This window comes from Mustela putorius, unplaced genomic scaffold (genome assembly GCF_011764305.1).
Source record: "Mustela putorius furo isolate JIRA1106 unplaced genomic scaffold, ASM1176430v1.1 tig00000238_pilon_pilon_pilon, whole genome shotgun sequence".
NCBI lineage: Eukaryota > Metazoa > Chordata > Mammalia > Carnivora > Mustelidae > Mustela > Mustela putorius.
In genome coordinates, this window is record NW_025421324.1 from 331,539 (window position 1) to 349,122 (window position 17,584).

Genomic DNA, 17,584 nt, shown 5'->3' on the forward strand with positions numbered 1-17,584 from the left:
AAATAAGTCAGTCAGAGAAAGACAGTTATCATACGACCTCACTGATATGAGGAATTTGAGAAACAAGAGAGCAGATCATAGGGGAAGGGAGGGGAAATGAAACAAGATAAAACTGGAGAGGGAGACACAAACCATTAGAGACTCTTAATCTCGTGAAACAAACTCAGGGTTGCTGGATGAAAGGATGGTGAGAGGGACAGGGTGGCTGGATGATGGGCATTGGGGAAGGTATGTGCTATGCTGAGTGCTGTGAATTATGTAGGACTGATGAATCACAGACCTGTACACCTGAAACAAATAATAGATTATATGTTAATATAAAAAATAAAGAAATAAAAGTCATCTTCCCCAAATCTGCAGCCAGCATCATACTCAGTGGTAAAATAGTAAATTCTAAGAAAAAAAGGAAAAATGTATAAAGAATTGAAAGAAAGAAGTAAATTTGTTGTTTGCAAATAACTTAATTCTGCAGATAGAAACATCCAAAAGTACCAATAAACAGAGTATTTGAATTTATAAGTAAATTTAATAAGACTGCAACATAAAAATTCATGACACAAAAATCAGTTATATTCCCAAACTCTAGAAACAAACAAAAAAATGGAAAATGAAATTCATAAGTCAATACCATTTACAATTACATCAAAAGTATCAATAACCTAGGAATAAAGGTGCCCAATTATCTACACTGAAACTAGAATATGTTGGTGAGAACAACTAAACAAGATTTAAATAAATCAAGAGATATATCATGTTAGAAGTTTTAGTAATGTAGTGGTATTAATTCTCTCCAAATTGATATATAGATTTAATGCAATTCCAATGAAAATGTCAACAGGTATTTTTCTTGAAGTTGACAAGCTGATTTTATTTTCTTTTTAACTTAATTTTATTTTTTCAGTGTTCCAAGATTCATTGTTTATGCACCACACCCACAGCTCCATGCAATATGTGCCCTCCTTAATATCCACCACCAGACAAGCTGATTTTCAAATGCATAAGCTAATTTGAAGAACCTAACAAATAAGATGTATATGATTACACACTTCCAGAATTTCCCTGAAACTGCCAAATTAAGATAGTGTGATATCAGCAAATAGACCCCTTGGTCAGAATGGGGAGTACAAAAAAAATGGTTATATTGCAATCTTATTTGTGACAAGTATGATATTGCAAGTAATTTCCTTTTCAATATATCATCCTGGAACTATTAGATATCCTGATGCTACTGATTTTTATTCCAAAGGCCTTTTGTCTAGGTTTTACCTAGGTTTCCACCTAGTTGATGGTTAATTTTACATGTCAACTTGATTGAGCCACCAGGCATTCAGTTAAACTTTATTTCTTGTGTGCCTGAATGTGTTTCTGAAAGAGATTATGATTTTATTTGGTAGGTTTAGTAAGAATGTTCTCCCCATTCAAACCATTGAGGATTTGAAGAAAATAAAAAGGTAAGGGAAAGGAGAATTCTCTCTCTCTTTCTCTCTCACTCACTCACTCTCACTCTCTGCCTGTGTGCTTGAACTGGACATAAGTCTTCTCCTACTTTTAGACTAGGACTTACACCATCAGAGCTTTTGATTCTCTGGCCTTCAGAGTTGGACCTGAATTTTACCCCTGGTTTTCTGAATATCCTTAATATTATCATTGGGCTAGAACTCATCAAAGATATTTAAGACATTGCATCATAGGAAACTAACTAGAAGCCCTGCCTCATTGTTATTATCATAGTTTGAGGCCAAATCTGCACACATAACCTGTGAATAAAGGAGAATACTCTGAAGCATTCATTAGAAAGAGCACTGGGTTAGGAATTTAGTAGACTTTGATTTTAGTTTTTTCCCTGGCCAAGATTGGGTAAGATCGAATTCTGTCTGAGTCTTCTGAGTTTGACTTCCTGTTAAATAAAATAGTAAATAGGTTCTATTCCTGATATTCCAGAGGACTTTTAAAAATTATGAAATGACTTATAAAAGTGAGGACTTGTGTTTCCTTATTCCAGTCTGACCAGTATGTGTTGCTCCTGTAAGGTGACCTCTCCCAGTGCCACCATTAACAGTTAAAAAGCCCACATAACAATGCAAAACCATGGTTTTGAGACAAACTGACACCAAGGAAATAGTCAGCTTTAGCTTGACTACTTAGGAAGTCCTTTTTCCATGCTCTAGCCCTCAGGAGCCCCAGGAAACAAATACATCTGGGAAGTATAAAGGATCACTAAAATTCTTACTCACTATAAATGATCACTCCACAAACTCTAGAGGTTGCAGCATCCAGACAGTGACCCTTCTGGAAGATGGAAGAGCTGTTAAAACTGTTGGTAAGTTGGCTCCCCATGGCATAATGGATTTTCTATAATGATAGAAACTAAGTGCAGAAGAAGAGATCACAAAAAGAGTAAGATGACTTAGAGACATTTATTACATAGTCCATGAAAGAAGGGGATGGAGTAAAGGAAATGATTCTTAATAGATGTTTAAAATATAAGGAAAAACAAAGCCACTGATTTCTGCACATTGACTTTGTATGCTGCCACGTTGCTGAATTGCTGTATGAGTTCTAGTAGGTTGGGGGCAGAGTCTTTTAGGTTTTCCATATAAAGAATCATGTCATCTGCAAAGAGAGAGAGTTTGACTTCTTCATTACCAATTTGGATACCTTTTATTTCCCTTTGTTGTCTGATTGCTTTTGCTAGGACTTCTAATACTATGTTGAACAAGAGTGGTGAAAGTGGGCATCCTTGTCTTGTTCCTGATCTCAACGGGAAGGCTGCAAGCTTTTTCCCATTGAGGATGATATTTGCTGTGGGTCTTTATAGATAGATTTGATGAAGTTCAGGAATGTTCCCTCTATCCCTATACTTGAAAGCGTTTTAATGACGAACGGATGCTGGATTTTGTCAAATGCTTTTTCTGCATCAATTGAGAGGACCATGTGGTTCTTCTCTCTTCTCATATTAATTTGTAGTATCACATTGATTGATTTATGAATTTCAAACCATCCTTGTAGCCCAGGGATGAATCCCACCTGGTCATGGTGGATAATCTTTTTAATGTACTGTTGGATCCTGTCTGCTAGGATCTTGTTGCGAATCTTAGCAACCATATTCATCATTGATATCGGTCTGAAATTCTCCTTTTTGGTAGGGTCTTTGCATGGTTTGGGTATCAGGGTAATGCTGGCTTCATAGAAAGATACTGGAAGTTTTCCTTCTGCTTCAATTTTTTGAAATAGCTTCAGGAGAATAGGTGATATTTCTTCTTTGAAAGTTTGGTAGAATTCCCCAGGGAATCTGTCAGGTCCTGGGCTCTTGTTTTCCTGGGAGGTTTTTGATCACTGCTTCAATGTGCAAAAATCAGTGGCTTTCTTATACACTAACAATGAAAATACAGAAAGGGAAATTAGAGAATCGATTCCATTTACTATAGCACCAAGAACCATAAGATACCTGAGAATAAACATAACCAAAGAGGTAAAGGATCTGTACTTGAGTAACTACAGAACACTCATGAAAGAAATTGAAGAAGTCACAAAAAGATGGAAGACCATTCCATGCTCTTGGATTGGAAGAATAAACATTATTAAAATGTCTATACTGCCTAGAGCAATCTATACTTTTAATGCCATTCTGATCAAAATTCCACCAGTATTCTTCAAAGAGCTGGAGAAAATAATCCAAAAATTTATATGGAATCAGAAGAGACCCCAAATCGCTAAGGAAATGTTGAATAACAAAAATAAAACAGAGGGCATTGCATTACCTGATTTCAAGCTTTATTACAAAGCTGTGATCACCAAGACAGCATGGTACTGGCATAAAAACAGACACATAGACCAATGGAACAGAGTAGAGAGCCCAGATATGGACCCTCAAATCTATGGTCAATTAATCATTGACAAAACAGGAAAAAATACTCCATAGTGTATATGGACCACATCTTCCTTATCCATTCATCCGTTGAAGGGCATCTTGGTTCTTTCCATAGTTTGGCGACCATGGCCATTGCTGCTATAAACATTGGGGTACAGATGGCCCTTCTTTTCACGACATCTGTATATTTGGGGTAAATACCCAGGGGTGCAATGGCAGGGTCATAGGGAAGTTCTATTTTTAATTTCTTGAGGAATCTCCACACTGTTCTCCAAAGAGGCTGCACCAACTTGCATTCCCACCAACAGTGGAAAAGGGTTCCCCTTTCTCCACATCCTCTACAACACATGTTGTTTCCTGTTTTGTTAATTTTGGCCATTCTAACTGGTGTAAGGTGATATCTCAATGTGGTTTTAATTTGAATCTCCCTGATGGCTAGTGATGATGAACATTTTTTCATGTGTCTGATAGCCATTTGTATGTCTTGATGGGAGAAGTGTCTGTTCATATCTTCTTCCCATTTTTTGATATGTAGGGGAGGTGAATCATGAGAGACTATGGACTCTGAAAAACAATCTGAGGGTTTTGAAGTTCCGGGGGGTGGGGGGTGGAAGGTTGGAATACCAGGTATTATAGAGGGCATGGATTGCATGGAGCACTGGGTGTGGTGAAAAAATAATGAATACTGTTTTTCTGAAAATAAATAAATTGAAAAAATTAAAAAAAAAAAACAGGAAAATATATACAGTGGGAAAAAAAAAAGTCTCTTCAATAAATGGTGCTGGGAAAACTGGGCAGCTATATGTAGAAGAATGAAACTCGACCATTCTCTTACACCGTACACAAAGATAACCTCAAAATGGATAAAAGACCTCAACGTGAGACAGGAATCCATCAGAATCCTAGAGGAGAATATAGGCAGTAATCTCTTCGATATCAGCCATAGCAACTTCTTTCAAGATATGTCTCTAAAGGCAAAGGAAACAAAAGCGAAAATAAACTTTTGGGACTTCATCAAAATCAAAGCTTCTGCACAGCAAAGGAAACAGTCAACAAAACAAAGAGACTACCCACAGAATGGGAGAAGATATTTGCAAATGACAGTACAGACAAAAGGTTGATATCCAGGATCTATAATGAACTCCTCAAACTCAACACACACAAAACAGGCAATCATATCAAAAAATGGGCAGAAGATTTGAACAGACACTTCTCCAATCAAGTCCATATTCTATATGTTTTTCATTACCACATGGTGAACCATAAAATATTGATATGCAACCTGCAGAAAAACAGTAAATTAGAATATGTAATGTTAATTCTTGTTTTTATAGTTTTTCTTCTTCATTCTTCCACTGATATATACAATGCAGATGACATGTATTAAATACATCACACACCAATAACTCCTGTGTGTGTGTGTGTGTGTGTGTATTTGTATTCATATATTCATATATTCAACCATGTCCTTTTTTGAGCTTCAGCTATATATATCTAATTGTCTATTTGACAAGTCTACTGGATATTTATTTCTTTTGGTATATATCTAAGAATGGAGATGCTTACCTTCTTAAGAAACATGCCAAAGAATTTTCTAAAGTAGTTGCATATTTCACACACCTACTAGCAACTGTATGAGTTCCATTATTCCATGTCCTCTTCAGCAACAGATAATGTGAATCATTTTAAATTTAGCCATTCCAGGAGTGTAAAATGGAATCAGTTTGGGATATTAATTTTCATTTCCATGGTAACTAATGATGGTAAATACCTCTTTATTTGCTATTGAACATTTTTTTTTCCAGGAAGAGGGCTTTTATTTTTGTCTCTCCACTTTTCATGGTTTCTAAACTTTCCATCATGAGCATTATTACTTTTACAATTTTTTTTCTTCTTTTTTTTATTAATTTTTTATTTTTAATAAACATATATTTTTATCCCCAGGGGTACAGGTCTGTGAATCACCAGGTTTACACACTTCACAGCACTCACCCAAGCACATACCCTCCCCAATGTCCATAATCCCACCCCCTTCTCCCAAACCCCCTCCCCCCAGCAACCCTCAGTTTGTTTTGTGAGATTAAGAGTCACTTATGGTTTGTCTCCCTACCAATCCCATCTTCTTTCATTGATTCTTCTCGTACCCACTTAAGCCCCCATTTTGCATCACCACTTCCTCATATCAGGGAGATCATATGATAGTTGTCTTTCTCTGCTTGACTTATTTCGCTAAGCATGATACGCCCTAGTTCCATCCATGTTGTCGCAAATGGCAAGATTTCATTTCTTTTGATGGCTGCATAGTATTCCATTGTGTATATATACCACATCTTCTTGATCCATTCATCCGTTGATGGACATCTAGGTTCTTTCCATAGTTTGGCTATTGTGGACATTGCTGCTATAAACATTCGGGTGCACGTGCCCCTTTGGATCACTACGTTTGTATCTTTAGGGTAAATACCCAATAGTACAATTGCTGGATGATAGGGCAGTACTATTTTCAACATTTTGAGGAACCTCCATGTTGTTTTCCAGAGTGGCTGCACCAGTTTGCATTCCCACCAACAGTGTAGGAGGGTTCCCCTTTCTCCACATCCTCGCCAGCATCTGTCATTTCCTGACTTGTTGATTTTAGCCATTCTGACTGGTGTGAGGTGATATCGCATTGTGGTTTTGATTTGTATTTCCCTGATGCCGAGTGATATGGAGCACTTTTTCATGTGTCTGTTGGCCATCTGGATGTCTTCTTTGCAGAAATGTCTGTTCATGTCCTCTGCCCATTTCTTGATTAGATTATTTGTTCTCTGGGTGTTGAGTTTGCTAAGTTCTTTATAGATTCTGGACACTAGTCCTTTATCTGATATGTCGTTTGCAAATATCTTCTCCCATTCTGTCAGTTGTCTTTTGATTTTGTTAACTGTTTCCTTTGCTGTGCAAAAGCTTTTGATCTTGATGAAGTCCCAGTAGTTCATTTTTTCCCTTGCTTCCCTTGCCTTTTGCATTATTCCAAGGAAGATGTTGCTGTGGCAGAGGTCGAAGAGGTTGCTGTCTGTATTCTCCTCAAGGATTTTGATGGATTCCTTTCACACATTGAGGTCCTTCATCCATTTTGAGTCTATTTTTGTGTGTGGTGTAAGGAAATGGTCCAATTTCATTTTTCTGCATGTGGCTGTCCAATTTTCCCAGCACCATTTATTGAAGAGGCTGTCTTTTTTCCATTGGACAGTCTTTCCTGCTTTGTCGAAGATTCGTTGACTGTAGAGTTGAGGGTCTATTTCTGGGTTCTCTATTCTGTTCCATTGATCTATGTGTCTGTTTTTGTGCCAGTACCATGCTGTCTTGATGATGACAGCTTTGTAATAGAGCTTGAAGTCCGGAATTGTGATGCCACCAACGTTGGCTTTCTTTTTCAATATTTCTTTGGCTATTCGAGGTCTTTTCTGGTTCCATATAAATTTTAGCATTATTTGTTCCATTTCTTTGAAAAAGATGGATGGTACTTTGATAGGAATTGCATTAAATGTGTAGATTGCTTTAGGTAGCATAGACATTTTCACAATATTTATTCTTCCAATCCAGGAGCATGGAACATTTTTCCATTTCTTTGTGTCTTCCTCAATTTCTTTCATGAGTACTTTATAGTTTTCTGAGTATAGATTCTGTGCCTCTTTGGTTAGGTTTATTCCTAGGTATCTTGTGGTTTTGGATGCAATTGTAAATGGGATTGACTCCTTAATTTCTCTTTCTTCTGTCTTGCTGTTGGTGTAGAGAAATGCAACTGATTTCTGTGCATTGATTTTATATCCTGACACTTTACTGAATTCCTGTATACGTTCTAGCAGTTTTGGAGTGGAGTCTTTTGGGTTTTCCACATATAGTATCATATCATCTGCGAAGAGTGATAATTTGACTTCTTCTTTGCCGATTTGGATGCCTTTAACTTCCTTTTGTTGTCTGATTGCTGAGGCTAGGACCTCTAGTACTATGTTGAATAGCAGTGGTGATAATGGACATCCCTGCCGTGTTCCTGACCTTAGCGGAAAAGCTTTCAGTTTTTCTCCATTGAGAATGATATTTGCAGTGGGTTTTTCATAGATGGCTTTGATGATATTGAGGTATGTGCCCTCTATCCCTACACCTTGAACATTTTTTATCTTTTTTTTTAGAAGTATCTGTTTAGGTTTCTCCTTTTTTAATTAGTTTGTTTCTATTCTTATTGTTTATTTTTAATTATATTTAATTTTTTTTCATAACACTTGTTTTTATCTAGAGTGATTTAATTATTTTTTCCTGCTTATTGTCTTCCTTCCTAACTTAGAATGTAAGCATTACAAAAATAAGACTATTTCTTTATCAGCAGCATATATACTATATATACCTATTCCCATAGCTATTCCCACATTTAATAACAACAACTACAAAGTCAATGATAAGTACTAAGTAAGTAAATACTTGAAATATTTATGTCTCAAAAGGACTTTGGGGACTCAAGAGACTCAAGTCTTTCCATTATAATAACTGTTCTGCTGGGAATTAAATTCTAGCTGCCTAATTACATCGATTTTTTGTCTTCCTAACTTAAGGATATGCTGCAAATCCCTTTAATTTTTTTAATATTGAATTATAGTTTAATATCTCATTTAATATCTTAATTATAAAGTTCTTATTTTTTAGAGTCTGAATATTTACATATGAATACTTAAAGGCTATAATAGGCTCCAGAAAAATATTTTCAATTTTGTTTATTCTATACTTTACAAATATGTTTAAACCCCTCCCCCCCCACCTCAGAACACTCAATTTTGGTATCATCCATTAGCAATTTCTACCATTTGAGAACTTTCCTGCTGCACTGTAGATTTTCATTTCTGAGGCTTTGCTAAATGTCACTAGGTGGAAAATGAGTAATCCAAATAGAAATGTGCCATAGACAACATTCAACCTGCTTAATTATTTTGTTTGACTTACTCAATATTTTACAGTACATTTTAACACAGGTAGGTGCATAATTAGAGCAAATCCACAAATCCCCATATACCACATTTGTGAGACTTTTTTTTGAAGACATTTAATTTGTCATCTCTGAGAATGGCCCCTGTCTCTACCTCCACAGCAGACAGCAGCTATTGGAGAGGGCTTTGAGGATACAAAGACATTCATTCACTATTATGATATTCCCTCCAATAGAGCTCTCCAAAGATTAAATATTATGAACATGGGGGGTGGGACAAAATATGACACTGTCTTAATCACATGAATCCTGTTGTTCCTACAGTCACATGCATGGAATTTTTGGTTCTTTATAAACTCACTGACACACCAAAACTGGGCTTAAATAGTGAAAGGAGTTTAACTGATATTCTGCCTGCTGAGAATTGCTACTTACTATCTACATATTTAAAACTGAGGTCAACACCTACCCTCATAACTAAAATACACAAAAATAAAACTCACTCCCATTATGTTCTCTATCTCCTTGAATAGCACCAATATTTGTCTATTTGCCCAACACAGAATCCTGGCTCTCTTTCATCTCCCAAATCACATCAAACACTGTTCCCTGTTTACAGTATATGCCATTGCCTCTCCATGCCCACTACTATTTGTTTATATCAGGCTAGCATCATCTTTCACTCTGCTTACTTGAAACTCTAATATGTCCCTCCAACCAATTCTCCATTGTGATATTATGGAAATTGCCCTAAAACACAAGTACACTTTACATAATTCCTAGCACTGTTGACAGAGTATCAAGTTTGGGATGTGTCTTGGACAGAAAAACAAGATGTCCAGAACCTGGTCAGTTCTATATTTGGGAAGTTTTTTATTTATTTTTTTTTTTTAATTTTTATTTCTTTTCAGCGTAACAGTATTCATTGTTTTTGCACCGCACCCAGTGCTCCATACAATCCATGCCCACTCTAATACCCACCACCTGGTTCCCCCAACCTCCCACCCCCTGCCCCTTCAAAACCCTCAGATTGTTTTTCAGAGTCCATAGTCTCTCATGGTTCACCTCCCCTTCCAATTTCCCTCAACTCCCCTCTCCTCTCCATCTCCTCTTGTCCTCCATGCTATTTGTTATGTTTATATTTGGGAGGTTTTTAAACCATTTCTCACTTTCTACTCCAGGGTCTTCTGCTACATATTAAGGCAGATAATTAATTCCATGTTTTTCCATGACCTGAAAGAATAACATGGATGAGTTTGGAGTCCTCACACAGTGTGAAAATAGTAACCAGCAACTATGAAGATGGCCTATTGCAACACCACTCAATCCCATCCTTCCTTCTTTGTCCTTCTGGGGATTCCAGCCTTGGAAAATTTTCATCTCTATATTGGTTTCCCTTTTTGCACTGTATATCTGATTGCTTTCCTGGGGAACATTATAATCCTTTTTATTATTCAGACTGAGCCTAGTCTCCATCAGCCCATGTTTTACTTCCTGGCAATGTTGGCCTTCACTGACCTAAGCCTATCCACTGCCACTATCTCCAAGATGCTGGGCATCTTCTGGTTCAATTTCAGGGAAATACTTTTTGATGCCTGCTTTACACAGATGTTTATGATTCATCCATGCACTGGCCTAGAGTATGGGATACTCACAGTCATGGCTATAGACTGCTACATTGCCATCTGCAATCTCCTGAGATATACATGATACTTACGAACAAGGTGGTGACCATTCTAAGTATAGTCATGATTGTAAGATCTTTAACCTTTGTTATTCCTTGTGTGTTCCTCCTCTTGCTATTGTCATTCTGTGGTGCCCATATCATCCCCACACCTATTGTGAGCACATGGGCATTGCCCATCTTTCCCGTACCAGTATCAGAACCAATAGTTTATTTGGGATGGTTGCCTTTTCTGTGGGATTTATTGACCTTATCGTAATTGGTTTCTCCTATGTGAAGATACTCTACACAGTCTTTCATTTACCATCATGGAATGCCCAATTCAAGGCTCTCAACACTTGAGACTCCCATGTCTGTGTCATGCTCATCTTCTACATCCCAGAATTTTTCTTTTTTCTGACCCACCGCTTTGGTCATAGCATCCCTGGTTATATTCACATATTTCTGGTGAATCTATATATATGATGGTTCCCCCAGCACCCAACCCTGTTATCTATGGGGTCAGGACAAAGCAGATCTTAAGAATTCTTAAGAATTCTTAACCCTAAAGCTGTTTGATCATCAGCTGCCCAAGCCTTGATTGATCACACACACACACACACACACACACATATATATATAACACACACACACACATTCTATATAGTTTGTGTGAGAGAGAGTGTATGTGTGTGTAGCAGTTGGGTTCAGCTAAAAGGAAAAAAAAATCACAATGCAGAATTTATATTCTAAACACTTTCAAGTACTATTGCATTATACCTGTGCTTTATCCCCTACTGACTTTTTAAACTAACGTGACAAAAACTTTACCAGAGACATCACTCATTATGTTCTTGCCCTCATTACATGTCCATGGTCATTGCTCCACTATTGGCTGCGTTGTATGTATGTGATTCAAACTTACTTTTCAAAACTAACTAAACTGAAATATAAGAGAATTAGTCAATTCACAAAAGGAAACTAAAAACTTAAATGGAAACTTATGTGCCAAAATTATCTTAAAATGTGGATTTCACACACACACAACACACACACTTTATGTATATATATATATATTATATATGCCAGGAGATATGATATATATGATAATCATATATAACAAGTTATGTGAGATTTATACTTTATGTGTATATATATATATATTATATGTTATATATGATATATATAATAATGATGATATGATATATATGATAATTCTCCTGGCACATAACACATAAGTGTCCATTTAAGTTTTTAGTTTCCTTTTGTGAATTGACTAATTCTCTTATATTTCAGTTTAGTTAGTTTTGAAAAGTAAGTTTGAATCACATACATACAACGCAGCCAATGTGTATATATATATATATATATATATATATATATATATATATATATATATACATTTTCCATTCAGGTGACAAAAAAGTGTGACTTTCTAAAAGAAAATATCTCTGGACCCCTGGAAGCAAACTGAGGGTTACAGAAGGGAGGTGGGATGGGAGGACAGGGTAGCTAGGTGATGGGTATTAAGGAGGGCATGTGTTATGATGAGCACACAACTAATGAATCATTGAACACTACATCAAAAACTAATGATGTACTATATGTTGGTTAACTGAATATAATTTAAAAAAGAAAGGAAAGAAAATAGCTAGAAAGATAACCTCATTTCCTCAGCAAGCAATCTCTGAAGTTAATATTATTCTCTTAAGTCTGGCCTCTGGTGTTTCTTATGTACTTCCTAGTGACCCACATACCTCAATACCTATTGAGGTAAAGAAAGATTGAATCCAGGGGCACCTGGGTGTCTCAGTGGGTTAAACCTCTGCCTTCAGCTCAGGTCATGATCTCAGAGTCCTGGGATCAAGCCCTGCATTGGAACCTCTGCTCAGCAGTTAGCCTGCTTCCCCCTCTCTCTGCCTGCCTCTTTGCCTACTTGTGATCTCTCTGTGTCAAATAAATAAATAAAATCTTTTTTAAAAAGTTTGAATCCAGTGAGAACTCAATAACATCTCAAATATTTTTCCATCACACATGCAGGGATATTCTGTAATATAACTTGCTTCTAGCACCATTATTAAAACAATGGTCACCAAGATGAATCAGGATAGAACTTTGGTAGTAGACAGATACAAGTGATGACCCAAGGAATCAGAAATATATCACCATAACTTCTATCCATCATTATTTGAAAACTGTTTTTAAGTTTTTAATTCCTGAATGCTTTGGTCCTTCCCCAACCAGGAGCCCAGCAAGCTTCTCCAGACAGAAGGTACTCCCAGCAGAATCCCAGGTATCTGCAGAATTGTGTGGTATATAATGAAAGCACAGAAGGGACAGGGCAGAGCACTGATCATTAGCCTACACCTATACTAGTCAGATCTTCCCATTCCTGTGAGTTAGCTCTGTCCTGCCACTAGTTCTCCAAGATGGTGCCTACCACAATTTCTCAGGAAACATTTTTTTTTAAAGATTTTATTTATTATTTGACAGAGACAGAGACAGCAAGAGAGGGAATACAAGCAGGGGGCAGTGGGAGAGGAGAAGCAGGCTTCCTGCTGAGCAGGGAGCCAGATGCTGGACTCCATCCCAGGAGCCTGGGATCATGATCTGAGCCAAAGGCAGATGCTTAATGACTGAGCCACCCAGGCACCCCTCTCAGAAAAGATTTAAGATATTCCTGCTACTACATTTGGTTCAGAAACTGTAAATAATGTACCCCACCTCACTCCTTTACAACTCATTCTAGATTTCTCCCACATACAATTAGAATTTCTAGAAGTCACAACTTCTAGCCCTCATTGTTCATTGTCTCTTCTTCCCTGACACAGCCTCTGAAGTGGGCATTAATATAAGCCATTTTAGATCTGCAAGTTTTGTGTCAAATCCCCTTAGATTTAGAATACCCCTTAGGCTATTCACATATTTTCCCCTAACCTCTGATTTTGAAATCTTACTAAGCCTTCTTTACACCAAGTTGATGACCAGTTGTACTGCTCGTAGCACTGTCTCCATCTTTGTGGTTGACCCATGATTGAGGCTGCATGTGGCAACAGTCTACTTCTACCCTACACATCATGAACTGACTCATTTATTAATAAACCTGAGATTTTCCCTCCCCTTCTATATACTCATAGGGAACCTTCATGAGGCCCCAGGTGTTCATTGTTGGGGTCTGTTATCAAAGGAACAAGACTGAGACAAAGTGAAAGTTATGCAAAGCTTTATTCTATGCCACGCATTAGAAGTCAGACTGACCGGCAGGGTGGCCTCCAAAGAGAGTGACCCCATCCCAATCTCACAGGCTGGTTTTATAGGACATAACCACAGACCCAAGGTATGTGGCTTCTATTGTTAAGGCATTTACTCCTAGAATCAATACCCAGAACTGTTACCTGGAACTGCTGGGGTGTTTATTCCTGGAATGAAGTCCATGGATGTAAACAACAATATGGCAATATGGAGTCACTCTGGCTAAGCAGACCCTAATAGTTAAACAGGTTTTAACATTAAATTGGCCCTAACATTCATGTAAATTTGGTAAGCCAAATAAGGTCTGGGGCAACAGCTAGTGTAATGTGTGCAATCTGTAGTTGCTCTAGTCAACTCCAAAAATACTATTCTTTTGATAGAATTAGTTACTGCTATGTCTGTACAAGTTTATTATTTCTTGCTTCAGACAGTTGGAGCTATATTTTGAATGGTAGCTAGTTCTCTGGTGAAGTCTTTCCTACAAACTCCACGGGAACTGCTCCTTTTTGGTTCAGGGGTAATATAGGATTCATTGATGAATAAGTTACTGCTGTGAACAACTGGGGCTCCATCCCATCAGGAACTCAAAAGAGACTGATTAGGGACACCAGGGTGGCTCAGTGTTTTAAAGCCTCTGCCTTTGGCTCAGGTCATGATCCCAGGGTCCTGGGATCGAGCCCTGCATCAGGCTCTCTGCTTGGCAGGGAGCCTGCTTCCTCCTCTCTCTCTGCCTGCCTCTCTGCCTATTTGTGATCTCTGTCTGTCAAATAAATAAATAAATAATCTTTAAAAAGAGACTGATTAAAAACAAGGTTCTATCTATATTTGTGTTTTAATAGTTAACAGAATTCTCAGGGCTTAGAAACTCTCCAATTTGAGACATCTGGTGGCTCAGTTGATGAAACTTCTGACTCTTGGTTTTGGCTCAGGTAATAGTCTCATAAGTGGTGAACTCCAGTCCTCTTCCAGCTCCACACTCATCAGGAGTCAGCTTGAAGATTCTCCCTCTGTCCTGCCCCCTACTGGCGCTCTCTCTCTCTCTCTCACTTTCTACCCCCACCTCAAACAAATAAATAAATCAAAAAAAAAAAAAATGGGATTGGGAGGGAGACAAACCATAAGTGACTCTTAATCTCACAAAACAAACTGAGGGTTGCTGGGGGGAGGGGGTTTGGGAGAAGGGGGTGGGATTATGGACATTGGGGAGGGTATGTGCTTTGGTGAATGCTGTGAAGTGTGTAAACCTGGTAATTCACAGACCTGTACCCCTGGGGATAAAAATATATGTTTATAAAAAATAAAAAATTTTAAAAAAAAGAATCTGTCTATTTAATACAAACAATGCTCAGGTATTATGTGTTTGATATTTTAAATTATTATTACTGGCCCATATTTTAATCCTTATCATCTTTAAATCATTAGAAGAGCTATGTGTGCATACCATAAACTATGAAACCCTGGATCCAAAAGATAAATGTCCAAAGCACAAACTAACCTACTGCAGAGAATTTAGGAGTCTCTTAAATCTAATCAAACTCATTGTTAATTGTTGCACAATGCTCCATATCAAATCCCTGTCCTCCTGCAATGCATATTTCCAAAGACCACCCAGTTGCAGAACCAATAATAAATCACAAGCAACTTTCCATCATTCAGGATTGAAATTTCATTCCAATTTCTTTGTCTCAAATATGTTCCCTTTCCCCATATGGAAATAAGAATAAGAACACATTACACTTTGCACAACTCTATCCAAAATATCCATAGTTGTGTATATATGAATGTAAATGCATGACCTAATAACAGCTGTATATTCAGGAACATAATTATTTAACTGTAAAGCCTACCCCAAGGAATCCCAGCCTTTTGTAAAAATAGGATATTGTGTATGAGGAAAAAGCAAATGGGGTCAAGCATATTGTTAAAGAAGAAGTTAGAGAAAAGGGGACTACAATGAATCTTAAGTTTTATTAAAGAAGACACAATATCCAAATTACCCAGGTTGAATTACAACTCACAGATATGTATTTCAGCCCATTCACACATTATTGACTCAAAATTCATCCTATAGTATGAATGCAGAGACCCAGTTGTCCTTACTACCACACTTTCTTTAATAACCTCTGTATTCCTTGCTTGATCTCCTGGGTTCGCACTCCATAAACAATGGGGTTGAGGGCTGAGAAGATGACATGGTGGAGAACATTGAGCAAGACTGGCACATCAGGGGAGACCTTCTTCTTCACCACAAGAGTGAGCACAAAGACCAGAAGGATGGTGCTGAAGAAGAGGATAAGAATGAAATGGGAGCCACAAGTGCTCAGGGCCTTGGCCACAGCACCCTCTGCCTTGAGTTTCAGCACAGCTCGAAGGATGAGGCTGTAGGAGAGGAAGATGAGGATGAGATCAGATCCTAGTAGTGTCCAGCCTACAGCAAACTGGTAGAGGCGATTAATGGTGATATCATCACAGGAGAGCTTGGAGACTGACATACTGGCACAGATACAGTTCTCAATGACATTTCTCCCACAGTAATTGAGTCGGGATGATAGAATGGGGATAGGCACTGTTAAAATACCATTTCTGGCCAAAATAAAAACAGAAGCCTTTGCTACAAATTGGTCAGTGATTACAGATGGGTACCTCAGTGGGTGGCAAATGGCCACATAGCGGTCATAGGCCATGACCATAAAAGTGCAAGACTCCATGGCAAGGAAGCAATTCATGATGTACATCTGGAGGAAGCAGGCATAGAAGCTGATGGACTTGAGGTCAAACCAAAATATGGCAAGGACTTTGGGGATGACAGTGAGGCAGACCACAATGTCCAACAGGGAGAGAATGCTGAGTAGGTAGTACATGGGCTCATGCAGAGAGACCTCCAGCCGGATGGTGACCAGAAGAACACCATTGGCCCCCATGGCCAGGAGGAAGAGGAAGCTGAGGAACAGGGACAACCAGAAGTTCCAGCTGGGGGACCTGACCAAACAATTCAGGAGGAAGTCTGAAACCTCAGTGGAGATGGTGCTGTTTGGGTGTGCTATCATCTTTTATCATATATTTCAATAGTTTTCTTTTAGTGATCTGTAAAATTAAGGTAAAAATTAGGTACTGATGGGGTTATGGACATTGGGGAGGGTATGTGCTATGGTGAGTGCTGTGAAGTGTGTAAACCTGGTGATTCACAGACCTATACCCCTGAGGCTAATAATACATTATGTGTTTATAAAAAAAATTTAAATATTAAAAAATTAGCTACTGACTCAAGACACATGAATTTAGAATAATTTGCTTCTCTTGGGTGAAACCCATGAGTCCTAGCAGGTCATCCAGAGCCATGTGAATTTATCTGTGCATTCTTTGTGACATGATTCTAGGACATTCCTATCATTTTAAGCAGTATAAAGTACTGGGGAAATACAGTTTGTTTATACAGGTTTAATTTCTTCAAGATTTATTTTTAATAGAAGTGTTTAAGAGAATTCCTATTTCTCAACAGAAACTAAAGAGAAGAGAAGGAATTACTTAGTAAACTACTTTCTGACAGTTTTGTCCCCAAGTTTGTAAGTGTAAGTTTATTCCTTTTTGTTTTTTTTTTTTGTTTTTTAATGATGACATAGACTACAATATGACAATTTAGCTATAGCAATATTCCCAGATAAGTAATATAGCCTGACACAAATAAGGACTCAAATCCATGTCCCTAGATCTCCATGCCACACCCATTCTGAGTTTCTGGCTGTAGTTTGCCTTAATTATAGACCTAAAAGATGATACCCTGGTAATAAAGTTAGTCTTCATGATCTCTAAGCAGTCATTTAATGAGGGAGGTGTGGATCCTGCC

At 37.8% G+C, this 17,584-nt stretch overlaps 1 protein-coding gene across 1 annotated transcript; it reads right to left on the minus strand.

Moving 5' to 3' along the window:
• Nucleotides 1-15,839: 15,839 nt before the first annotated feature.
• LOC101686858 (olfactory receptor 56A3-like) lies at nt 15,840-16,787 on the minus strand. The gene has a single exon (XM_004779038.1). It carries the CDS (start codon nt 16,785-16,787, stop codon nt 15,840-15,842), a length of 948 nt encoding a protein of 315 aa, XP_004779095.1.
• Nucleotides 16,788-17,584: the final 797 nt, after the last annotated feature.

Excerpts from the sequence above, each read along its gene's own strand:
- LOC101686858 (XM_004779038.1), bottom strand. The coding sequence starts at position 16,787 with ATGATAGCACACCCAAACAGCACCATCTCCACTGAGGTTTCAGACTTC.